General features: G+C 45.8%; 1 protein-coding gene across 1 annotated transcript in view; it reads right to left on the bottom strand.

Moving 5' to 3' along the window:
* Nucleotides 1–1,597: 1,597 nt before the first annotated feature.
* Nucleotides 1,598–27,026, bottom strand: part of UNG (uracil DNA glycosylase) — a 36,596-nt gene continuing 11,167 nt past the window's right edge. The window contains exons 4-7 of the mRNA XM_044275352.1: nt 25,645–25,742; nt 23,761–23,849; nt 22,804–22,982; nt 1,598–2,233 (exon numbers count right to left, since the gene is read on the bottom strand). Coding sequence (XP_044131287.1) covers nt 2,093–2,233; nt 22,804–22,982; nt 23,761–23,849; nt 25,645–25,742 — 507 coding nt within the window. The 3' untranslated portion in view covers nt 1,598–2,092. The remainder of the gene's footprint in view (nt 2,234–22,803; nt 22,983–23,760; nt 23,850–25,644; nt 25,743–27,026) is intronic.

Here is a 27,026-nt window from a genome sequence, read left to right as displayed (position 1 = left end):
TGTTACTGGCTAGTGAGGGCAGGCGGAATTAGCCTCAGGGTGAGGGCAGTGGCGGCCATCTTAACTGAACAGTGAAATTGCAGTTTTATGCAGACTGGTTGCTAAGGGCTGAATCTTATTAAATATGGGTAAGTCAGTCTAATAGTAACTGATTCTGGAATATCATGTTATTAGTAACTACATATATGAAAATTGAGATTAGGGTCTAAATGTGACAATTATCCTTTAATGAAGTATCGGGGTGTCGTCTCCCCCTGCGTGTGTATTGCTGTGATTACTAAATAAAGATACCAGTACATATGGATTTTTCCTCATCTGTGCCGGATCTACTCTTTGGGGTTCTAGAATCAGACAGGATCCTTGTGCAATTGCTCTTTGGAGGAACAGGTGAGCTGGAGTTTTCTACTACGTCTGAATCTTTCTCTGTACCTTGCACCAGTATGGGATTAGTTGGCAACTGTCTGCTCCTGTATGTTAGACTTCATCACCAATCAAATTTCAATGATGTGTAAACACAAAAGAAAAAAAAGGGTAGGCAAACTTTTATAAAACTGCATTTAATACAAAAACATAACATTTTATTGAAACAAAATAAAAAGATTTAATATACAAACTATGTACAAATTTTATCTGTATGACATGGCACTAGAAAATGATGCTCGTGCATTCTGACCTTACAAAAAGGCTGCAAAACATAGTTATGAGCCATGAACAGAGCACTCCTCCTGCCCTTCAACAGCCCATCAACCACCACACTGAGGTGCATGGCTTTCTTGAATACAGTGGAATAGTCATAACTTTGTATCCCACATATTCGTTCAGTGATTCTAGTAGCCAAATGGCCCTAAAAAATCTTTGATCATTTTAGCTACTACTAGAAGAGATCTGTAGCTATAATATTCCGCCTTTACATAGGGCACCATATCATCTGACAGATCTGCTTTAAACACAAGTTGTGGCATTTACATTAAATGCCATTCAAAAATATATTCACATTTAGATTTTCAACAAATTGGATATCCAGGCGGATCACATAAAAGGCACTTTTGATACAGAATACTGTATTTATGTAATAGCTTCATTTGGTAAAATGCAAATTTTTTGTAGTACTGGTTATTTTCAAATCTAAGGAAAAAACATAACTGTTCTTGCATTAACTGAAAAAAAGTGTGTTTTTTTCCCCCTGAAACAGTAAACTGCATAGACAAAAAACTGTCCAAGAACACTTGCTGCCTGCAAACTGTAGGTCTAAAGCCATTAAAGGGATTGTGTCACTTCACCAAATAACTCTACATATTTAAACGCTAATACAAGGCAGTTACTAATGTATTGCGATTGTCCATATGGCTTCCTTTGGTGGTTGGATTCATTTTTCCATCACATTATACACTGCTCGTTTTCATGGTTACGACCATCCTGCAATCTATCAGCGGTGGTCATGCTTGCACAATATAGAAATAAAAAGCACCAGCCTATGTGCGCTCCCACGATCCCAGCCACCAGAGAGGCTGGCACTTTTTCCTAGTGTGCAAGGGGGTCCACCACTGATGGATTGCAGGTTGGTCGTAAACCCTGGATGCAAGCAGTGTATAGTGTGATGGAAAAATGAATCCAGTCAGCAAAGGAAGCAATAGGGACAATCACAATACATTAGTAACTGCCTTGTATTAACTTTCTCTACATGATAAATGCCACTTGCTGAAGTGACAATCCCTTGAAAGTGGTTTTCTAAGAGTTTTTATTTTTATTTTTTATAGATAACCTATCCTCTGGATAGGTCAGGATCCAACACCTGGGACCCTCACCCATCAGCTGTTTGAGAAGGCGTGACGCTTACAGTAGTGCCATAGCCTTCTCTCAGATCACCAAGCACCACACTGCACTTTGTTTAGTGTCTGTGCTGGAAAATCAATGGGGCTGAGCTGTGCCTAGGCTATGTGACCGATGAACGTGACATCACACGCCTAGGAAAAGCTGGAGAGCTACTGCGAGCACCTTCGCCTTCTCAAACAGCTGACAGTGGGTGTCAAATAAAAACACACTTTTGGAAAAACCCTTTAAATATCTATAAAATGGTTAGTGTTCATACAGTTCATAAGGCTTTCCAGTCAATCATTTTTTTACCCAAGTTTTCCAAATACAAGTTTGTCTTTGAGAAATGACAACAGCCAAAAAAACCTCTATGTGCCGAGAGAGGAGAAGGGTGAACAGTCTGTAGAACAAGATGACGTTTCTAGGAGAGAAATAAAATAGTTAAAGACACCTCATTTGATGTGGCTCAGTTATAATCAGGCATATCAGTCTCTGAAATATATCAATGGCAAATCACCACGGTGGGGAAAAAAAAAAAAAAAAACGTTCTATTTTGGCAATTTTCACGGCCAGGTGGACCCAGTTGTATTGGTGGAATAGTTTTTAACTGCCACCGTATAGGGCAGTGGTGGGCAAACTTTTTTGTCAACTGAGCTAAATATTGCCAAAACCACGGTTGAAATTTCTTTTGAGAGCCACATTTTTAAAACCTAAAATATATAGGAAGGAAGCGCATGCTGAAGTGAATGGGTCCATGATGCGGGCTGCACACGGCCGTGTGCAGCCTGCATCATGGACCCATTTACTTCAATGGGTCCAGGATCTGGGATATGAGTGCATGCGCTACTTTTTTGCGGTGCAGAGGCACAGCCGGAAGCACTCATATCCCGGATCCTGGACCCATTCACTTCAGCATGCGCTACTTTTTTGCAGTGCGGGCAGTCTGATACGGATCGCGAACCCCATTCAAGTGAATGGGTCCGTGATCCTCATGCAGCTGCCCCATGGTCTGTGTCCGTGCATTGCGGACAGCTATTTGCGGTCCGCAGCACAGGCACGGCGCCCTTACATTCGTGGGCATGAGCCCAGAGTGTGTTTTTACATACTTTTATATGTACTATCTTTTATTTGGATCTTTATTATTATTTCATTTTATCTTTATCATTTTTTACTTTTATTAAACTTGTCTGCAGACATTACTTTTGCCGTTTAAATACATGCCAAGTAAATGCTGATGCCAAATAATTGAGTCCCCTGTAGAAGGAGGTACACTGACTCGGACTTTTAGTCACGTTCAAAGAAAGCGCCTGCAGCGGTGTTCTGTCTCTGGCAGATTTCACTGCCCGGGAAGTTTTCACTACCCCTCGTCACAATGTCTGGAAGGAGGTGCGTACTGCTTACTATCATGATGCACTAGCACTAGTTAGCGAACACACCTTCTCTTGCTTTGTGGAAGGCAAATGCGTCCCACAGGCAAGATTCATCTGTAGTGCAGGATGGGTTGGTTTTGCCGTGGGAGCCCGCACTGAAGGGTGCATTGAAGGGTCTAAAGAGACGCTAGTGGCTCACGAGCCGCACTTTGCCGCCCACTGGTATAGGGGAATATGAAATTTTATATTTTATCCTGAGAATTTTATATTTTATCCTGAGACTAACTTCCTCTGACAGGACAAGAAAAAACACAGGTTTAAAAACCCACCCCTACTCCTCATCGCCAGTGTATTTCAACGGAACCAGGAAAAGGGGTAGAACATAAGGCCCCTTGCAGACGAGCGTGTCCAAATAAGGTCCGGATGCGTTGCGGCAAACGCGCGTGAGTAGGTACCTAATTGCAGTCAGTTTTGACTGCGATTGCGTTCCGTTTTTATTGCGCAGGTGCAATGTGTTTTGCACGCACGTGATAAAAAACTGAATGTGGTACCCAGATCATCACATGGTCCATCACATGATCTTTTACCATGGTGATGGTCCGTCACATGATCCATCACCATGGTAAAAGATCATGTGATGAGCACAGTGACGTCATCAAAGGTCCTATTCCGCAAGGAAGACGACAGAAGAGATGCCGGCTGTGCGAAGTGGATTAAGGAGAGTTAAATATATATATATATATAAAAAATTTTAACCCCTCCAGCCCTATTGTACTATGCATTCTGTATCCAGAATGCTATCATTTTCCCTTATAACCATGTTATAAGGGAAAATAATAATGATTGGGTCCCGATCGTCTACTAGCAACCGTGCGTGAAAATCGCACCGCATCCGCACTTGCTTGCGATTTTCACGCAGCCCCATTTACTTCTATGGGGCTTGCGTTGCGTGAAAAAACGCAGAATATAGAACATGCAGCGATTTTCACGCAACGCACAAGTGATGCGTGAAAATCACCGCTTGTGTGCACAGCCCCATAGAAATTAATGGGTCCGGATTCAGTGCGGGTGCAATGCGTTCACGTCACGCATTGCACCCGCGTGGAAAACTCGCTCGTGTGAAAGGGGCCTAAACCAAAGTAAAAATTATCAACAAAAGGGTGGGAATATATGTGCCGTCATAGAGACTTCCAGAAAACTGGATTACCGGTGAGTGTAATACTTATTTCCCCAGTCGTCTCCATGACAGCACATCCTGAGAAATACCTATAATGCTTGCTGAAGGTGTGAGCCCTCTTCCAAGTGGCCGCTCTGCAAATTTGTTCTAAAGACGCAGAGGCTCTCTCGGCCCAGGAAGTAGACAAGGATCTTACTGAATGGGCTCTGAGGGACCGAGGAGCTTCTTTACCGGAGGCTCTATAGGCCTCAGAAATGGCACACCTAAAATACGTTTTTATATATCCTCCAATCCCTGGTGACATCTAGATAATGAAGTATGCTTCTAACATCTAAATTATGAAATCTTGTTTCCTGCTATTTTTTTGGGGTTGGCACAAAACGAGGGAATAACAATGTCTTGTGACCTGTGGAAAGTAGAAACCACCTTAAGGAGAAAATTGGGATCTAACTTGAATATGAGCGTGTCTTCAAAAACTCTAAGGAAGGGCTCCTGGATAGATAAAGCCTGAAGCTCACAAACTCTTCTTGCAGAGGATATTGCCACTAAGAAAATCGTCTTAAGAGTAAGCCACTTAATAGTCAGGAAGTCTAGAGGCTCAAATTGAGAATCTGACAAACCTGTAAGAACAGTATTTAGGTTCCATGGAGCGACCATATTTTAAAATTCCGGGTTTCAATCTATCAGCCGCTTTTAAAAACCTAGACACCTAGGAGACCTTTAAAAGACTAGTGTTATATAGGGCACCTAATGGGGAAACCTGTACCTTAAAAGGGTATTCAGGGAGAGACCCATATCAAAACCGTCCTGGAGAAATTCCAGGATGAGAGGGATATTGAGGGTGGATTGGTTTAACCTACCACACCAGGATGCAATTTTTTTCCAAACCTTAAGATAAGAGTATTACACTCACCGGTAATCCGGTTTCCTGGAAGTCTCCATGACACCACGTCCTTAGATTGACTCCCTTCTGATTGGACAGGAAAAACAGAGAGGTTAAAACCCCCACCCCCTCCTCACATCACCAGTGTATTTTAACGAAGAACCTTAGGATGAAAGGATAATAGCTAATAGCAGAAAAAAAAAAGGGTGGGATGTATGTGGTGTCATGGAGACTTCCAGGAAACCGGATTACCGGTGAGTGTAATACTCTTTTCCCCAGTCGTCTCCATGACACCACGTCTTGAGACAATATCAAAGATACAATTAGGGGGGAGGACGACTGCCGACAGGACCTTACGTCCGAATCTTAGGTCATCATTAGCAGCTAAGTCTAGTCTATAGTGCTTAGTGAAAGTATGAACTCTTTTCCAGGTTGCTGCCCTGCAAATCTGTTGTAAGGAGGCTGAAGCTTTTTCTGCCCAGGAGGCGGCCATGCCTCTCGTAGAATGTGCCTTTAGGGAAGCAGGGACATCTTTTCCCTGAGCTTTGTATGCTTCTGAGATTGCCATCTTAATCCATCTAGAGATTGAACTTTTCGCCGCTTTCTTCCCTTTGTTAGGACCTGAAAATTGGACAAACAGATTTTTGTCTATTCTCCAAGGACTGGTAGCTTCCAGGTACTTTAAGACCGCTCTCCGGACGTCTAGTGTGTGGTAGGTGATTTCCTGATCATTTTTCGGATCGTCACAGAATGAAGGAAGAACGATGTCCTGAGACCTATGGAAGGTCGAAACTACCTTGGGGAGGAAAGTCGGATCTAATTTGAAAATTAATTTGTCCTCAAATACTGCAAGGAATGGTTCTTGGATGGACAAGGCCTGTAGCTCACAGACCCTTCTGGCTGAGGTTATTGCCACCAAAAAAAATAGTTTTAATGGTAAGCCATTTAATGTGGGTAGAGTCCAGAGGTTCGAACGGATCGGAGGTTAGACCCCCTAGAACTGTATTGAGGTTCCATGGTGCCACCATGTTTCTAATCGTAGGTCTGATCCTATCTGCTGCCTTAAGGAATCTGGATATCCAGGGATGTTCTGTTAGCTTGGTATTATAGAGTGCTCCTAGAGCCGATACCTGGACCCTAAGGGTATTGGGGGGATAGACCTAAATCTAGCCCTTCCTGAAGAAAAATCGAGGATTAGTGAGATGTTGGCTCTGAACTGGTTGAAGGAGGTTCCAGACCAATCAGCGAATTTCTTCCATATTTTTAGATACTTGTCGTTGGTACTCCTGGTTTCCTGCTAAGGAGTAAGGTGTTCACTACTTTTTTAGATAAACCAAACTTTAATAAGTTGGATTCTTCAGAATCCAGGCTGTTAATTTTAGTATTTTTAGGTCTGGGTGAGTGATGGGCCCCTGACTTAGAAGGTCCGGCCTCCGAGGGAGAGGAGCTTCCATGCTGAGGGCTTTCAAGAGAGAACCAACTTCTCTTGGGCCAGAAAGGGGTTATCAGGATTAGTGTACAATTTTCTTTTAGGAACTTCTGTAACACTCTGGGGATAAGCGGAAATGGGGGGAACGCGTAGACTAAGTTTGTTGTCCAACTCTGGTTGAAGGAGTCTACTGCCTGAGGATGATCCCTGGGGTTGAGGGAAAAGAATTGGTTTAGTTGACGATTTCTCCTGGATGCAAACAGGTCTATCGTCGGCTTGCCCCATTTCTTTGTGATTAGGTGGAAGGCTTCTGGTGCTAACATCCATTCCCCTGGGTCTAGTCTGTGCCGGCTTAGATAATCGGCCTGAATGTTTAAAACTCCCTTCAGATGAACCGCTGAAAGAGATTGTATGTTGTCTTCTGCCCAGGAAAAGATTTTGTTTGCCAGGCTCTGTAGTAAGCGATGCCTTGTGCCTCCCTGGTGTTGGATGAAGGCCACGGCTGTAGCGTTGTCCGAGTAGACTAGTACATGACGACCTTCTGCCAACTGACTTGTGTGTTTCAGTGCTTCCCACACTTCCCTCAGCTCCTTGAAATTTGAGGATTGTTGTCTCACGTAATTCCTCCATGTTCCCTGGTAGGAGTTCCCCTGGACGACCGCTCCCCAACCGTGGAGGCTGGCATCTGTTGTGATGACTAGGGGGAGATCTTGTGCCCAGAAGATCCCATTCTCTAGGTTGGATTTGCTGAGCCACCAATTTAGTGATTTTTTGGTCTCCGCATCTAGGAATATTTTCCTCCCTAGAGTTAATTGTGATCTGTTCCATTTGTCTAAAATGAACTTCTGGAGCGGCCTTAGATGGAACTGTGCCCAGGCTACTGCTGGGATGCAGGCTGAAAGACTCCCTAACACCTTTATGGCCTGTCTTATTGAACAGAATTTCTCCTTCTTGAATTTCCTCAAGGCTGTTAGAAGTTTTACTATCTTTTGGGGTGGAAGAAAGGATCTTTGGGAAACTGTGTCTAAGGTTATGCCCAAAAAAAAAAACTTCCGTGTGGACGGGATTAAATCCGATTTTCCCCAATTGATGAGCCAACCTAGGTTCTGTAGATGATCCAGGACTAACCTGAGATGGGTTTCCAGGGTCTCTATGTTGTCTGCCACTACCAGTAGGTCGTCCAGATAGGGGATCACACAAATTGCCTTTTCTCTCAGGGTTGTCAAGGCTTCCGCCATTATTTTGGTGAAAACCCTTAGGGCAGAAGAGATCCCAAAGGGGAGACACTTGAACTGGAAATGCTGAATATTTCTCTCCAGTTCTATCGCGAAACTTAGGAACTTCCTTGATGACCTGTGAATTGGGACGTGATAATAGGCGTTGCTTAAATCTATTGTGGCCATCACTGCATCCTTCTTTAAGAGCTTCACTGTTGACTTCAGGGTCTCCATTTTGAATTTTTGATATCTCACATATTTGTTTAGGTGTTTCAAATTTATAATCACTCTGGATTTCCCGTTTGGTTTCTTTATAATGAAGAGACGGGAATAGAATCCCAGTCCTGTCTGATTTTTTGGAATGGGCTCTATGGCGGCCAAGGTTAACAAGTTCTTTATGTCGTTTTTTAAGGTAGCAGTTTGAGATGGGGGAAGGGTAGTGATCACATATTTCTGTGGAGGGGAAGAGAGTAGATCTATCAAATAACCCTCTTCTATAATACTTAAAATCCACCGGCTGTTTGTTACGTGCTCCCAAGATCCCAGAAAGGAGCTGAGTCTTCCCCCCACTGGTATGGAGTCATTGCTTGCTGTTGGATGTGGAGGCTTCAGCCCGGTTTGGGTTGAAGAGGAAACTTCTCCTCCTGCCTCCCTTCGCATAGCTCCACCTCCCAGTCTTCCCTTTATCTTTTTTATTCTCGGGCTGAAAGAATCGGTCATGAAAGGGCTGCCTTTTTTGTTTATATCTCTCCTCTGGAAAACCCCTTTTTTTAATTTGTCGCATTTTCTAGGATTTTATCTAAATCTTCTACGAAAACGTAATGACCATGGAAGGGGAGTGCGATTAATTTCTTTTTTGACGTGATATCTCCTGACCACGCTTTAAGCCATAGTGCCCTCCTCGCTGTATTTGAGAGAACAGCTGTACGGGCGGATAGTTTAACCGATTCGGCTGCTGCGTCTGCTAGAAAGGAGGTTGCAATCTTTAACAGAGGCAAGCTCTCTAGAATTTGATCCTGCGGTGTCTTATTGACCAGATGTATCTCCAGCCGTTCTAGCCAAAGGTTTAGTGTTCTGGCCACACATGTAGAGGCTACGCCCGGTTTGAGAACGGCCGCCGTAGTCTCCCAGGTCTTTCTCAAGAGACTCTCCGCTTTCCTGTCTAGAGGATCTTTTAGCTGCGCTGAGTCCTCGAACGGTAGAGCCATATGTTTTGCCACCTTAGCCACCGGTGCGTCTGCTTTCGGTATGGTCTCCCAGTCCGTACAGTCCTCTTGGCTAAAGGGGTAGCGCCTCTTAATTCCCCTTGGGATAAAGGATCCTTTATCCGGTTTTTCCCATTCTGACCGAATTAATTTTTGGACACTATTGGAACTGGGAAAACCGCCTTCTTCCCTTTCCCCTAGACCCCCAAAAATTTCTTGTTGGGTAGATTTAGGGGTTTTAGGTATCTCCATCTGAATGGTGGCCCTGATAAGTTCATCAATATCTTCGGGATTAAACAGGAAGCGCTTGTATTCACCCTCATCTGAAGATGCCGGGTGTTTTTGCACTGATTCAGAGTCTGAGACCGCCAGCCCCTCAGAGTCGGAATCCAGGATAAGCAATTTAATGCTACGGGAGTCCTGAGGGGATTGGGGGGGGGAGTAGGTTCCTTGGCAGTTAAGGCCAGCTGGACCTCTTCCTTAACTACTCTCCTAATGTCTTCAATTAAACTAGAAGACTCAGATTTGACGACACTGGAGGTACATTCTTTACACAGGGGCTTGGATCCAGTGTTCAACAATCTTTTGCAGCATATACCACACTTCCTAGTTTTTTTAGCTGTAGAAGCCGAATCCTTTTCTCCCTGAAATGGTAAGGGAGGAAAGGATGAGCAGACTGAACCATCCATACAAAGCATGTGCCTGAGAGCAGGTTACTCACGGTCCCAGGGTTTGATGCAGGCTCGGTTCCAGAGCCCGGCGTGAGGGGTGTACTCATCCTTACTCCCGACCGCTTCAGAGATGCTCCACCAAACACGTGAGCCACGCTATGCAGGGCGCCATTACACAGGTCCTGTGAGGTTTTATAGTGCCTTCTTAGGCTTCAGGACCTGTGGCGCATGTGAATGACGTCAGCGCGCTTTGCTCCGCCCCCGGCGTCTGACGTCATTCTCCTGCCGGCCGGCCGGGACACCTCATAATGCCGATCCGCCGCGTTCTTCCTTCCCCCTGCATCAAGCCCTCCGGGACCGCCGCAGAGGGAATCTTCACAGGGGCAACTCATAAGCGCCCGAGCCCAGGCCTAACCGAACGGAGGAGGGAGAGCTGCACTGCAGATCCGACCTCGACCTGTAAGTGAATCAATCCAGGTGAGCCCAAACGAGCTCCGTGCACCTCTCCTGCTTCCTATCCTGATGGGACAGGAAAAACACTGGTGATGTGAGGAGGGGGTGGGGATTTTAACCTCTGTTTTTCCTGTCCAATCAGAAGGGAGTCAATCTCAGGACGTGGTGTCAAGGAGACGACTGGGGAAATGTCCTAGAGGTATTGGATTTTCTACTGAGCAAAAGGGTATTTACAGCCCTCTGTGATAGACCCAGACCTAAGAGGATGGATTGCTCAGTAACCAGGCTGACAGCTTGAGAAGACTGGGGTTCGGATGAGAGATTGGAACCTGCATTAGAAGATTTTTCTTCTGGGAAAACAGGATTGGATCTTCCAGGCTGAAGGATTTTAACCTCTTCAGGACACATGACTTACTAGTACGGCATGTTGTCCTGGTACTTAAGGACACATGACGTACCGGTACATCATGAGTATTTCCGATCACCGCCGCCCGGTGATCGGAACAAGGTGCCTGCTCAAATCATTGAGCAGGCACCTTGGCTAAATGGGTGGGTGTGGGAGGGGGGTGTCCCGTGACCCCCCGTGTCAGTGATCGCCGCAAACCACAGGTCAACTCAGACCTGCGGTTTGCGTCTTTTACTTGCGGTGCTATCCGTTCCCCATGCGGCTGTAGGGGGGACCCGATGGCAGCGCGATGCCTAAGGAAGGCATTGCGCTGCCTTCCTGTGACGTGCCTGTGAGATCCAGCCCCCTGGATCTCACAGGTCAGAAGCTGTATGAGCAATACACACAGTATTACTCATACAGCCAATGCATTCCGATACAGAAGTATTGGAATACATTGTAAAGGGATTAGACCCCCAAAAGTTCAAGTCCCAAAGTGGAACAAAAAAAAAAAAAGTTAAAAAAATTAAGTTTTCCCCCCATAAAATTAAAAGTTCCAGTTAAAAATAAGCAAAAACGTCATTTTTCCCAAAAAGTATAAAAAAAAATAAAAATAAAAAAAGTATACATATTAGGTATCGCAATCGCCGCGTCCGTATCGACCGGCTCTATAAAAATATCACATGACCTAACCCCTCAGATAAACACCGTAAAAAATAAAATAAAAATGTAAATAAAAACTGTGCTAAATAAACCATTTTTTGTCACCTTACATCACAAAAAGTACAATAGCAAGCAATCAAAAAAGGGGTTTGCCCACCAAAATAGTACCAATCTAACAGTCGCCTCATCCCGCAAAAAATGAGCCCCTACCTGAGACAATCGCCCAAAAAATAAAAATAAACTATGGCATAAACTATGGCTCAGAATATTGACAAACATTTTTTTTGTTTTAAAAAAGCTGTTGTTATTGTGTAAAACTTACGTAAATAAAAATAAAAGTATACATATTAGGTATCGCAGCGTCTGTGACAACCTGGTCTATAAAAATATCACATGATCTAACCTGTCAAATAAATGTTGTAAATAAAAAAATAAAAACTGTGCCAAAACAGCTATTTTTTGTTACCTTGCATCACAAAAAATGTAATATAGAGCAACCAAAAATCATATGTACTCTAAACTAGCACCAACAATACTGCCACCCTATCCCGTAGTTTCGAAAATAGGGTCACTTTTTGGGAGTTTCTACTCTAGGGGTGCATCGGGGGGCTTCAAATGGAACATGGTGTAAAAAAAAAAAAAAAAAAAAAAAAAAAAAAAAAAAAAAACACACATGTCCAGCAAAACCTGCCTTCGAAAAACAGTATGGCATTCCTTTCCTTCTGCGCCCTGCCGTGTGCCCGTACAGCGGTTTACGACCACATATGGGGTGTTTCTGTAAACTACAGAATCAGGGCCATAAATATTGAGTTTGGTTTGGCTGTTAACCCTTGCTTTGTAACTAGAGAAAGATTCTTAAAATGGAAAATCTGCCAAAAAAGTGAAATTTTGAAATTGTATCTCAATTTTCCATTAATTCTTGTGGAACACCTAAAGGGTTAACAAAGTTTGTAAAATCAGTTTTGAATACAGTGAGGGGTGTAGTTTCTACAATGGGGTCATTTTTGTGTGGTTTCTATTATGTAAGCCTCGCAAAGTGACTTCAGACCTGAACTGGTCCCTAAAAATTGGGTTTTTGAAAATTTCAGAAAAATTTCAAGATTTGCTTCTAAACTTCTAAGCCTTGTAACATCCCCAAAAAATAAAATATTCCCAAAGTGATTCAAACATGAAGTAGATATATGGTGAATTTAAAGTAATAACTATTTTTGGAGGTATTACTATGTATTATAGAAGTAGAGAAATTGAAGCTTGGAAATTAGCATTTTTTTTTACAAATTTTTGGTAAAAAAATTTTTATTTTATTTTTTTTACTTCATTTTACCAGTGTCATGAAATACAATATGTGACGAAAAAAAACAATCTCAGAATGGCCTGGATAAGTCAAAGCGTTTTAAAGTTATCACCACTTAAAGTGACACTGGTCAGATTTGCAAAAAAAAAAAATGGCCTGGTCCTTAAGGTGAAATAAGGCTGTGTCCCAAAGGGGTTAAGAGACTGAACCAGCCCCTTCTGGGCCAAAAGGGGACAACCAGGATTAGGACACGAATTTCTGCAGAACCTTTGGGATCATCAGGATTTGGGGGGGGCGGCATAAACTAATCCTGGCGTCCAGTCCTAACTGAAGGAGTCTACTGCCACACAGAGATCCCTTGGATTGAGAGAGAAGTAATGCAGTACTTTGTGGTTTTCTCTTGAGGCGAACAGATCTAGATTCGGACTGCCCCCATTGATTTGGATCCTCTGAAATGCCGACTGGGATAGGGACCACTCGCCTGGATCCAGTCTCTGTCGACTGAGAAAGTCTACCTGAAGATTGAGAGAACCATTCAGGTGTACCACAGCCAGAGATTTTAGGTTCTTCTCCGCAAATAGAAAAATCTGTTTTGAGAGATTCTGAAGGTGACCATGCCTTGCACCTCCCTGATTTTGGATGAAGGCTACAGCTGTGGAATTGTCCGAGTGGACTAGTACATGGCTGTTCTTGGATTGGGTCTGAGTTGCTTTGAGGCCTTCCCATATAGCCCGAAGTTCTTTGTAGTTGGACGACATTCTCCTCTGAGCTACGGACCAAGTCTCCTGAAAGGAACCTGTGGCAGTAAGGGCACCCCAGCCCCAGGAACTGGAGTCCGTTGTCAACGATAGCACCTCCTTCTGGCTCTAAGAAGGTCTTTACCTCTTTGGGTACGGACCTCCTCTGGTCTAGGGTTAACTGAGATCTGTTCCATTTCCTGAAGATGAGGTCCTGCAGAGGCCTCATGTGGAATTGGGCCCAGACGACAGCTGGAATGCAAAATAGGCAACCTAAAATCTTCATGGGCTGTCTGATCAAACAAAAGGGCTTTCTTAAGAATTCTTGGATCGCCAACTTTAGAACCTGGGGGTTCGGAGATGGAAGAAAGGATTTTTGGAGGAGAGAATACAGGAGGATGCCTAAAAATATTCTTTGATGGTTTGGGATAAGATTGGATTTTCCCAGGTTCTGAAGGTAAGATAGGACCACTTGAGGAGGAGCTTGTAGGAGATCCTACATTTCTGCTATAACTAACAGATTGTCCAGATATGGAATAATTGGATTTTTTGTACTCACCGTAAAATCCTTTTCTCGTAGTAGGCATTGGGGGACACAGCACCATGGGTATATGTCCAACTACCACTAGGAGGCACTAGACACAAAAAGTGTTGGCTCCTCCCAGGTGGGCTATACCCTCTCCACAGGCACGAGGCTATTCAGTTTGTACCAAAAGCAGTAGGAGAGAGAAGAAAAGCAAGGAACCAACAACTCCCGTACCGGGAAAGATCAAGAGACCAGCCCGGAGAAGCGGAAGTAAAAACATAGGGTGGGATCTGTGTCCCCCAATGCCTACTACGAGAAAAGGATTTTACGGTGAGTACAAAAAATCCAATTTTCTCGTGCATGGCATTGGGGGACACAGCACCATGGGACGTCCCAAAGCAGTCCCTGAGGGTGGGAAAAGAAGAGACGTGCCACCGGCTGGGCATACAGGTGCAGGAGAATGTGACCATGTGACCCAACAGGAAAAAACACGGAATGGGCAAGAGGTCTCATAACAAGGAAGAAACCTCAGAAGAAGCAGGGAAGACTGCCAGCACCCCAGGACAAATGTCTGGAAGAAAATCCCAAATGCAAGAAGGTGGCAAAAGGGAACACCAAGCGCAGCCAAGGGCTGGAGAAAAAAATTAGGACAGCACTGCGTGTTGGATCGACCCAACGCCCTACATTGTCTCAGACCCATAAACCTGTGGCCATCCCCTGAAAGGCCAGGGGAGAAAAGAAACAGGGAAGCACTGGAAACCAAACGAGTGAGGGAAGCCATAGCAAGGCTCACATGTGAAGGGAGAGGGACTCCCCTCACCGCAAGGCCAGGTGAAGAAGCCAAGCGCCCCATGTAAAGGCGAAAACCCAAGGCTGCTAGAGGAAACTGCCAACCCTTGGAGAAGGAGGGGGTTGTAGGTAAAAGCCAGGAACAAAGAACGATCGCTCCTGCGTCCCCAAAAACAGGAAACGAGGCACAAGCCTCCGAAAACAAGATAGCACTGTAAAGCGCAAGACCAGAGGAAACTCTGGGCATGTGAAGTATCATGGAAAAAAGGAACCAGAGACAGGCCCAGGCAACCTTGGCAGGAACACACTGGACTGACAGACATGGGAGTAGAAGAAGAGCACTCCAAACAGCCTAAGGAGGAAGGGGTCTACAACAGGAGGAGGTCCCTCCCGAAGGAGACCATACGGTGGAATTGCAAACCGTAGCACCAAACCACTCAATACCAGGTACTTGACGTGGGAGGATGGAAAAAAAGACAAATCCCAAGAGGACCTCAAATGAACAGGGACAGGGACTCCAGAAAGGAGTACCCAGATGGGGTCACAAGGAACCAGGAGCTGAACCACCGGAAGACAACGCAAGCCAGCATATCCAGGAAAGGCGAAAAGAAACCGCCATAGGGGAAGGGACATTGGCCATGGACAACTAGCCGCACCAAAAACATTGACCAGCAAACCGTAAACATTGTCCCAGAGAGGGCAAGTACAGCAGCTCGGAGGTACCACAAAACGACAGACATCGATATGCATAAGGAATGCAGAAGTCGCCATGAAAAAACCGGGGTAGCCTACATAGAAATGTAGAAACCAGCTGCGACCGGCATACAGAAAACTCGCAGGGGGGAGAAAGTACCTGATAGGTACAGACGACGGCAAGGTCCAAGGGGAACGTCCCTCCGCCATGTAGTGCAACCAAGCATAAAATACAAGGGAAAACCGAAAACACCTGGACCCAGAAGGAACTACGGGGCCCTGACCGATACCAGAGCAATCAGCTGAAAATTCAGACAGATGTGTGGCGCTCAGTGGTCCTGTCCTTGACCCGTCAGGGAGGACGTCCAGCGACGAAAAAAAAAAAAAAAAAAAAAAAGCCGTGGACCCAGAAGGATACCGTGAGGCGGACATCCAGCGATGACCGAAAACCACTGCCGCGGCCGATGCTCACCAGCTACATGTCCAAACAAGGTAGAAGATCCAGTGGAGATCCTTGTACTACACCAGGAATGGCCCGCTCAGCAATAGGAAACAATGTGAGTACTCCCCTATAACATGGGGTAACGCGGAGCACAGCATACCGTAGGACCTTAAAGAGAAAGCAAGAGCAACTCTAGCACAAAGGCCAACAACCACCTGGCCATGGAGTAGGAGGTTGAATGAGGACCACCCGCCGGACCAGACAGATCAGTCATATACTGGAGCTACCAGAAGCAGCACTAGACCGATAAGGTGGGGGATGGGCTGACCCACCCCTGCCAGATATGGTAACCATGCACATGCTGAACAAGGGTGACCTGGTGCTGACAGTGCCTTGAGCGGCACAAGGAGACCAATGAGGACGACAGTAACGGAGTGGCAGACGTATGGAAGAACCAAACGGATGGAACCAACATCTGCAGCACAGATTAGAACCCGTGGGCAGAAAACACCTAGTAAGAAAGAAACTGTCTGGGCCACAGATCGCACCATAGGGCCCAGCACTTGGGGTACTACAAACACACGCCTAAAATAAAGGTAAAGTGGCTGCATGTTGCCGACCAAGGAGAGTGGAAACATAGCCACAGCATCTGGGGATGCGACAGCATTCGGAGGGTACAGGTACACAACCTGTAAAGTAGAAATATGGCTGTGAAGAGGAACTTCATTTAAGATCGAAGCAATGTGGCCGCATGGTGCACCCCAGACCCAGAGAGGTGCAACAGCAACTGCGTTAACAATGGAACCCATAGGGCCGCACGGTACCACAAAGAACAAGACAGGTGCACACTACAATCAGGTAGGTGCAATGGCAACAGAAACAGGGCCGCATAGTACACCATAGAAGCCAGACAGGTGTAACGGCTGCAGCATCAAAGACGGTTCAGGAACTCTACCTATGAAGGAAGTAAGATGGCTGTTTGGTGCACACTATGATGAGGTAGGTGCAATGGCCACGGCAACTGGAGGAGGCCTCAAAATCTCGTCCTGTAAGGGAGAGAAAATGCCACATGGTACACCATAAAGCCGGACAGGAGGAACGGCTACCACATCCGGAGATGGTGCAGGTACTCTACCTGTTAAGGGATCAAGGTGGCAGGGAACAGACAGGTGTAACTGAACCGGACAGGGGCAACTCTATGGCAATAGAAAGTGGCCTCTATATCTCGCCCGTAGGGAGAAATGTTGCCGCCTGGAAGACAATAGAGCCCGCCAGGGGTATCGACCACAGCACCGGAGATGGCGTAGGTACTCTACCTATGAAGGGAGCAAAATGGCTGGGAATAGACAGGTGCAATTTCAACGGCAATTAAAGGCGGCCTGTAAATCTCGCCAGAAAGGGAGAAATAGTGCCGCACGGAACACCATAGCGCCAGCCAGGGGAATTGGCTACAGCATCAGGAGATGGCGTAGATACTCTACCTATGACGGGAGCAAAGTGGCTGGGAACAGACAGGTGCAATTGCAACGGCAATCGAAGTGGCCTGTACATCTCGCCCGGAAGGGAGAAATAGTGCTGTATGGAACACCCCAGAGCCAGCCAGGAGTAATGGCTTCAGCATCTGGAGTAGGTGTAGGTACACTACCTATGAAAAGGGGCAAGGCAGCTGTACAATTGCTCTTAACTCCCCAACCTACAGGAGGCGATAGCCGAGCTAACCGCTTGCCCAGAACAGGAACCCCCTGTAATGAGGTAGAGTGGCGAACACCACCACCAGGATGGGGACCCTGTGGAAACACTCTCAAATGTGTAGAGGATAGCCCCTGGTATAGGGGAACCAGGAAGGCTTGTCAGGGACAGCCTATGGCAGTGGTGCAGGAATCCCCCTGTTAAGGAGAAGGCGTACGTATCAGAGACACCGCGTAGGTGACTCAGTATGCTAAACACGGGGACGGCTGCCTTACCTGTGCGGTTGAATACCTGTGCGGTCAGGGGAGCACCATCCGAAAATCCACTAGAGGGGATACCAACCCTGGGTAGGAAAGGTTCCTCCGTCCACATTCGTCTTGACCTCCCAGAGGGCTTCTGTATGGAGGAAGACCGCCTGATGCTCTGTTCCGAGGGAATCGGCGCAGAGGTGTCCCCAGAGGCAACGGATGGGGTGACAGGAAGGATTCGTCACCAGCCTCAGGCCTGTCCTGGGGGGGATCCGAGGATGCCGAGGAGGGGTGGTACCCCGTTGAGACCACCCGAGGGAGTACCGTGAGCTACCCCTAGCCGAACCCGGGTGCAGGTACCCCTAACTGAGCGTGCCCCATCTGCAGGGAGGACCCTGGGAGGGCAGAGGTGGCCGCAATTTGGATTGGTAGCGGCCAGCGACACCGCCAGGGAGAGGCGGTCAAGGTTCCCATGGCATTGACACGGAGGGAGCCCATTCATGGGGGACCGACACAAAGGGATTGTTCGGGGAAAGGATCTGGGAAGAGGTACTGCACCCAGCAGGGACAGGCTGACCGCACGGCAGCCATTGTTAGACCCAGAGAGGTGCAGACAGCGGACGCACGTGAAAACACGTGGCGACCGAGGAGAGGCTGGGAGAGGAGATGCTCAAAAAGCAGCCAGCAGAGGCTGTCTATCCTGACCCGGACGCCCTGTTCCCCCAAAGAGGCGCTGCAGCAGCTTGTCCCCCCAAAAGAGGTGGTCAGTAGGGCTGCAGGGGACATGAAGCAATTGAGGGGAGGGAAGGGGTTAACCACCCCCTTCAGCAGAAAAAACACGTTAGCCCAGGAAAGGGTGAAGAGATAGCCCCTCCCAAGGGCCGGGCGGGGCTCAGAAAAGCCCGGGAAGCAAGGAGGAGGGGCCGGGAAGATTGCGGCCTAGCAGGCCCAAAAGCCGGGGCCTCGATTTATTAAGGCGGCCGGGAATGGAGCGAGGGGGGCGGGGCGAACCGCGGCCGACAGAGGGCCCACCGAATCATAAAAATAGGTGAGGAGGGTAGGGGGGGAGAAGCGACACCTAGGGACAGGTGGATCAGGGCAAACGGAGCACCTGGGAGCCGGGAACGGGCCACAGAAGATGAGGCCTAGTCCCGGCAGAAGCCGGGGACTAAAGTAGCGGAGAAGCCAGGGAGAAGACTGTGTGGCCAGGGAGGAGAGAAAAGACCAACCAAGGGGGAAGAGAAGGGAGGGGAAACAAGAATATAACCCCCCCCCAGAAAAAAGGGGGGGTTGGCTAGGGGGAAGATGGAGGCTCCCCAGGACCCCCAGCTAAGGTGGATCCCATCCCCCTGGCCACAGGAGGGAACCTAACCCTGGGGCAGGGACACAGGGACAGGGGAGTATACTCACCATCAGATATACTCACCATCCGATGTCTTCGGGCGCAGCAGGGTCACCCCTTCGGCAGACTCAACACGGAAACCGTGGGAATGCCGGCAAGCCACTGCGGATGCAGTCCGTGGGGACTGGGTGACCGGCGATGGTACCGAAGTACGCGCCCGCAGGGGGGCAACTAAAGTGGAACACGATGGAGCCCCAGCCTGCAGCAGGTATAACGGTGGAGAACACCGAGACCTGCGGAAGAGAGAAAAAAGAAAAGAATAAAAATAAAAAACAGCAGAACCTGCAAAAAAGCAGGACAGGTCTGCCTCCTACGGACACTAGACTAAAACTGAATAGCCTCGTGCCTGTGGAGAGGGTATAGCCCACCTGGGAGGAGCCAACACTTTTTGTGTCTAGTGCCTCCTAGTGGTAGTTGGACATATACCCATGGTGCTGTGTCCCCCAATGCCATGCACGAGAAAATTAATATTCCCTTTTGGCTTAGGGAGGCCACTACTTGTTCCATAATCTTTGATAAGATGCGAGAAGATATTCCGAAAGACATGTTGAATTGAAAGTGATGATTCTTCTCATTCAGCTTCACTGAAAACCTCAGATATTTTCTGGATAGGGGATGGATTGGAACATGAAAATAAGCATCCTTGAGGTCTATTGTGGCCATCATAGCCTACTTTTTGATGAGTTTTTCGGCGGATTTGACAGTTTCCATTTTGAACCTGCGATAGGTTACGTGTCTGTTTAGTGGCTTCAGATTTATAATGATCCGGAATTTGCCATTTGATTTCCGAACTAGGAACAATGGGGAATGGTAACGCCCTTCCTATTTCCCTGTTGGGAACACTATTGCCCCTAAGCATAATTCCCTTATGCCTTCGGACAGAGGACCTCTGAGGCTAGGGGAGTTGGATTATCATGAATTTTTGCGTGTGGAGAATCCAACTCTATAGCATAACCGGTTTTTACAATACTGATTATATACGGGTCTGCGATGACTTGCTCTCAGGAATTTATGAAGGAGCAGAGTAAAAAACTGCCTTCGGGAAAACCTTTTTTGTGGTCTGCAGCATTTTCTAAGATCTTATCCAGATCAGGGCCGAACACATACTTGCCTATGGAATGGTAAGGATTATCAATTTGTTTTTAGAGGTCATATCACTGGACCAGGCCTTCAACCACAGGACTCTTCTGATGGTGAGAGAGAATACTGCTTTATGGGCAGAAAGTCTTAGCGACTCCGCTGAGACATGTACCAGGAAATATGTGGCCTCTCTCAGCAGGGGAAGGCTGTTCAAGATCTGCTCTCTTGGGGTCTTGTTAATTAAGTGAAGCTCTAATTGCTCCAGCCACACATGTCGCCGCCACTCCGGGTTTTAAAAAGAGTAGCCGTAGCGTCCCACGTTTTTTTAAGGAGGCTTTCTGCCTTTGTCCATCGGGTCCTTTAGCTGCGCAGCGTCCTCAAAGGGAAGGACCGTGCGCTTTGCAACCTTGGCCACTGGAGCAGACTCTGGGAATGGACTCCCAGTCGGTGCAATCTGCCTCATCAAATAATAATAATATAATCTCCCCTCATTCACTTGCACGCGCAGAGGAAGTCACTCCTTGATGCTGAAGGACCTGTGCTCAAGCATGATGACGTCACAACACGATCATGCTGGGAGCAACTTCCTCTGCGCGTACAAGTAGATTCGTGTTTTTTTTGCCTAAAAAACATTATTACGGTTGAGGGCCACTATGGGGTACATGAAAAGCAGATGCAAAATTGGTAAAAATAGTGATGAAAAAACTGACAGTGTGTCAATTTTTTTATATCTTTTTGCTGTCGTGGGAATGTGGACTTAGTCAATGACCCGTTTCACACATCTGAGTCAAAGGGATAATGATTAATTATTTTTTTTTACTTCTTTTTTAAATATAACAAGAGTATTCTCCAGCTATTTTGTTACCAAGAATGGGATGTCCTTAATATAGAGGCTATTGTACACTGCCCGTCCCAAAAAAAAAAAAAAAAAAAAAAAAAAAGTCACCAAAAATATTCGCTGTGGCATTGTTTCGATAAGCTTCTGCAATGTCACAAGATTTATGTCCATCCAAGGTTACATTAATTTTTTCACCAAGATCTTGCATTGATGATGGTAGAGTCTGACTGCTGCGCAGAGCCTTCTCCAGCACATCCCAAAGATTCTCAATGGGGTTAAGGTCTGGACTCTGTGGTGGCCAATCCAAATCCATGAGTTCGCAATCTGAGCCCGATGAATCCTTTCATTGTCATCTTGGAATATGCCCAAGCCATCAGGGAATAAAAAAAAAATTCATTGATGGAATAACCTGGTCATTCACTATGTTCAGGTAGTCAGCTGACCTCATTCTTGGAGCACACACTAGACCTGACCAACTGCAGCAAACCCAGATCATAGCACTGCCCCCACACGCTTGTACAGTAGGCACTAGGCATGATGGGTGCATCACTTCAACCTGCCTCTCTTCTTACCCTGATGCGCCCATCACTCTGGAACAGGGTAAATCTGGACTCAGACCACATGACCGTTCCATTGCTCCAGAGTCCAATCTTTATGCTCCCTAGCAAATTGAAGCCTTTTTTCTGGTTTGCCTCACTGATTAGTGGTTTTCTTACAGCTACACAGCTGTTCAGTCCCAATGCTTTGAGTTCCCTTCGCATTTTGCGTGTGGAAATGCTCTTACTTTCACTATTAAACATAGCCCCGAGTTCTACTGTTTTTCTTCGATTTGATTTCAAACGATCATTCAGGATTTTTTTCCCGCCACATTTCTTTCTCGAATACAATGAGTCCCCACTATCCTTCCAGTTTTTAATAATGCGTTGGACAGTTCTTACCCCAATTTTAGTAGTTTCTGCAATCTCCTTAGATGTTTTCTCTGCTTGATGCATGCCAATGATTTGACCCTTCTCAAACAGACTAACATCTTTTCCACAACCACAGGATATGTCTTTCGACATAGTTGTTTAAGAAATGAGAAGCAACTCATTGCACCAGTTGGCGTTAAATAACTTATTGCCAGCTGAAAGATAATCGCCCATACCGTAATTTTCCAATGGGAGGCTCAACTATTTGCTTAGTTAACTTCAGGTGGCGATTTTTTTTTGGGACAGGCAGCATAAACTAGCGACAGATCTCCTTAGCAAAATGCTGGATCACTTTCTTTAAATCTTCTCCAGTGCTAGAGTTGTTCAATACACAGAGTGAGACAATGAGTCCTGGCTTTCATGAGGATTCTGCCCCTCCTCATCCCCTGCCTGCTATAGGAAAATTATGTAAATAAACAGGTAGGGGTGAGGAGAAACAGGTCCTCATGAATTTCAGGACTTATCGCATCACTGTGCACTGAACAGCTACATTGCTGAAGCTGTTCAATACAAGAATTTAGTAAAATGTCTTGTCAATTAAAGAGGTCTACCAGGAATAAATATTGATGACCAATCCTCAGAATAGGTCATCAATATCGGATTTTCAGCTGTTTGAAGAGGCCCACTCTGGTGAGCACTGCTGCCTCCTGACAGCTTACAAAATGAGACACAGGCCCAAAACTGCAATATTTAGTGTGGACTTCATATGCTACCATTGTGCAGGCAATATACCCGATGGTCACTTCTAACTAAATTAAAACACAGCACTACATTGAATTAGGATATAGAAAATATACAAGTAATGTGAGGAATTATTTTAACTAAAACTTACTCTGTCTATATTGATGCCTTTCTTCTGAGCATAGGCCCCCCAGAGCATAAAGACCAAGCCATCCAGATTCTTGTTCAGCCAGGACACTACTGAATCTGTAAACTGCTCCCAGCCTTTGTCCTTGTGCGAGTTTGCATTGTGCGCGCGAACTGTTAAGACAGCATTTAGTAGAAGAACTCCTAAAAAAGAAAAAAATCCCACAATCACTGAATATTATAATTTTTTTTTAATTACATACAGCAATTGCTTATACAAGGCTACTTTCACACTGGCGTTTTGGTTCGTACAGAGCTCTCACAAGCGGTCCAAAACGGATCAGTTTGCATTCTAATGCATTCTGAATGAAAAAGGATCCGCTCAGAATACATCAGTTCAGTCTCCATTCCGCTTTAGAGAGGGATACCAAAATGCTGCTTGGTGTCAGTCTGATGAAACTGAGCCAAACGGATCCGTCCTGGCACACAGTGTAAGTCAATGGGGACGGATCAGTTTTCATTGACACAATAGAAAACAGATTCGTCCTCCATTGCCTTCCCATGGTGTTCAAGACGGATCAGTCTTGGCTATGTTAAAGATAATACACACGGATCAGTTCTGACCGGATGCAGACTGTTGTATTATCTAAACTGATTCGTCCATGACGGATCCGCACAAAACACGAGTGTGAAAGTAGCCCAATAGTGTTATAAAAAAAACTCCTGCCCATGTGTTTCAGAGCAAGGAAGAAGGTCTCTACTTAGGCCATTAGTGTAGATTGCGGCTTCCATTTAAAAAAGGAGAACTCCTCTAAAGCAGGTTTTCATATTTAGTGCAATAATGTGCAAGGAAGTGGCAACAACAATTTTGGGTCAAAGCAGCCCCCTCCAGGAAGACCATATAGCTTGAACGTCATGGTTATGCGATGATAAATGAAGCTACATACAAGTACCAGGGTGATACAAATTACATAATGATTACCTTGCTTAGCCCACCCAGTGAGATCTCCATGTCCTGGGTGCACAAAGCCATCAATATCTGTCTGAAGCTCCTTGTACATGTTTTCCAAGCTGAAAACAGAACATGTATATTTCAAATAAGATGCAACATAGGGTTAACTGAAGAACTTTTATCTAAAGGTATCATTAATGTCAGGAATCAAGAAGAGGTCTAGTACCAAGTTATCAGTGATTCTGATAGGCAAGGAAAATACTGTTCACTGTACGCAGCTGCCACAGCGTATCCTTCACCAGACACCCTTACACACCGGGCAGAGAGTGGCCCCGTACCTGCTGCAGCATCACATCCTGGAGTTCCTAGAACTCTCAAAGAGGCTGGGAGCACTAGGGACCTCTGATTCTGGACCCCGTGTGTCTGGCAGCACAGGGGGCACATGTTAGTCCCCGCAGCGGCCGCATTCTCCTCACTCCTATTTTGACCTAACCCCACCCACCAAAGTCAGGAAATGGCTGCACAATAGCAAGTGAGGGAAGCCATCACAGGCACGGAGCATTACACTCCAACTCCCATCATTGTACACTTATCACACTCCAACCCCCATCATTACCCTACAGCCCTCATTAGACTGTAATATGTGTATAATGATGGGGATCCCGGGATGTGAGGAGGCTGCAGAGGAAGCTGGAGGGGGAGAAGGCGGCATGGGGGAGAAATCCCCGCCCCCTTTTCTTAAGCTTAAAAAGACATGCACAGATGGTGTGTGCCATAATTTGCAACTTTTTACACCAGAACAGTGGCGTAAAACCATTAGTAAATGTTCCCCCTGTTAGCTATTTTTCTCGGCAGGTTTATGATGGTTATATTAGGAGGCTTCAGACCTCCAACCCGTGAATATTTTCCCTGTGCAACGAATATCCCCTTTGCTTCTGATCAGAGAGATAAGACAGCCCTGACTCAACATAGGTTGTCAATATCTGAAATCTTTATTTTCCAGCACATAATTATAGTGTTTCTTGGGGGTGGGAACATTGTGTCCTTCCAGATTCAATTGCACCAATCCTCCTAGAATTCAGCAGGCGTTTGGGAATCATGTGTTTGTCAATATACAGTTGAAACTTTGCTAAACAATGCTGACATCTGCTATATACAATACATGAAAGGGTTATTTTACATTGAACAGGTTTCTCTCTCCATGCTAACGAGTTAAATAGGAAATCACAGGTTCCTTTCAATGTATGTGAGGTGAGATGTTAAATAGCCTTTTGGTCAGGAAGGCTGCTATTGTGTCCCGGACTGGCAGAGGAAGTGAGATATGTTAATGCGAGGTACTGCATTTGACAAGAGAGGAGGCTTGTATAATATATGGGTCTAATCTGTAGTGTATCAAAAGTAAGATTATGAAAATCCCTTTCACCCCCCATTCCCTTTAATGTAAAATAATGGGAAGTTAGGGGGTCGGTCACCTCCATATGGCCATATACAGTGCTTACATGGCTCTGTAGCACACCTATACAGGATTGTAATGGTACCATTCAGTGTGTAGGTGCCCAGGCTGCTCTGCCTTCTTTTCACTTTACTCCTCCCCAGTCTCTGCCTTTGCCCGCCCTCCAAGTCCGGACCTGTCGATGAGGCAAGAGACTTGGAGGGCGGGCAAAGGAAGAGACTGGGGAGGAGTAAAGTGAAAAGAAGGCAGAGCAGCCTGGGCACTTACACACTGAACGCCGCCCCTGGGCACTTGCGAGTGCTCATTTGCATATGAATTAAACTTCGTTTTTCCTGCTGGTGCAAGTCTAAAGAAAAGAACAAAAGGTACTGTTACATTCCTTTATAGGTGTGCTACAGAGCCATGGCCATATGGAGGTGACAGACTCCCTTTAAACTTCGAAAGTTAGAAAGCCTTTTTACCTGGGTGGGGGTGGTACAGGTTTTTGAACACTAAAGCACAGCCCATGAGCTTGGTTTGGTCCATGGTAAGGGTCCTGTCCCAAAATTACAACCTTCACCTAGAGGATATAAAAATATATATAATAAAAACATGCCTATGTGCCCTACTAAAGCCTCTCACTACGCATATATGAACAGATGAAATACAAAAGAAAACTTTAGTGATATCTAAATATATGCATGTAGTGTGCGTCTTCTTTTCTACACCATAAATAGTTAAATTATGTAGCCGACTACCACATTTATTGTTCTCGCAAGATGTCACACTAGTGTACAGGAAAACTGGCTTAGCTGCCCATAGCACCCGATCAGATTCCACCTTTCATTTTTCCGAGCACCTCTGAAAACTAAAAGATGGAATCTGATTGGTTGATCTGGGCAACTAAGCCAGTTTTCCTTTACACAAGTAAGGATGTAACATCACCATCTGAAACAAGTCACCGACTCCAGTGGACATCAGCAACACTTTTAAAAGATGAGTTAACCCTTTCGCTACCAGCGCCGTACATGTACGCACTGGTATCGCTGTGCAAGCATGACGCCTGCTCGCGCGTTATGGCCGGCAAGTCTCTGCTGTTTCAAACAGCAGAGACCTGCGGCTAATTACCACAAGCGGCAATTAAATGCTTTAGATACCGTGATCAAGTGAGATCACGGCACCTGAATGCACAAAAACCCGGAAGCTCATGCTTCCGGGCTAAGTACTGAAGCCCCTTGTGGCCAATCGGGACTTCAGTACATGCGCTGAAGCATTTCTACAAAAGAGTTGCAGTATCCGTACTTTGTGGATCTGCGGTTTGCGGACTGCAAAAAACATCTGGTCATGTGAATGTAGCCTTAAGATGAAACATTCCAAATAGGAATCTTTCTTGTTTCTCGTCACTTAAGAGTAAATAGCATTTAAGGCTGGATAAAATGTGCAGTGAGACACAGACCTTCATGAACCTACATGCTGATTTCAGTCATCTGTTACAATATATAGTAATGTAAGTGATCTACTGTAAAACCAGAACAATCTAAAATCAGCGCAGAGGTTTTCCACTCCCCACTGCTATGCACAGTACTATTCACAAGAACCTCAGACGCTCCACATGTGAACATATGTTCTGGTGCTCTTAGACAATAAAAAGCTGCAATTGAAACTTCAACCTTTCTGAAAACAATCAGATTAAGGGTCCATTCCGCATCCGTTCCGATAAAAAACGGAACGTTATTCAGATCCATTCATTTCAATTGATTCAGCAAATATTCGGACTCTCCGATTCCGTTCCGTTGGTTCCGTTTATTCGGATCCAGGAAAAAAAAAATATATACCCTGTCCTACTATTTGTCCGATTTTGCGT

Source organism: Bufo gargarizans, chromosome 1, assembly GCF_014858855.1.
Source record: "Bufo gargarizans isolate SCDJY-AF-19 chromosome 1, ASM1485885v1, whole genome shotgun sequence".
Classification (NCBI taxonomy): Eukaryota; Metazoa; Chordata; class Amphibia; order Anura; family Bufonidae; genus Bufo; species Bufo gargarizans.
The sequence above is the reverse complement of the archived record's forward strand: the minus strand, read 5'-3'. Positions and strand labels throughout refer to the sequence as shown.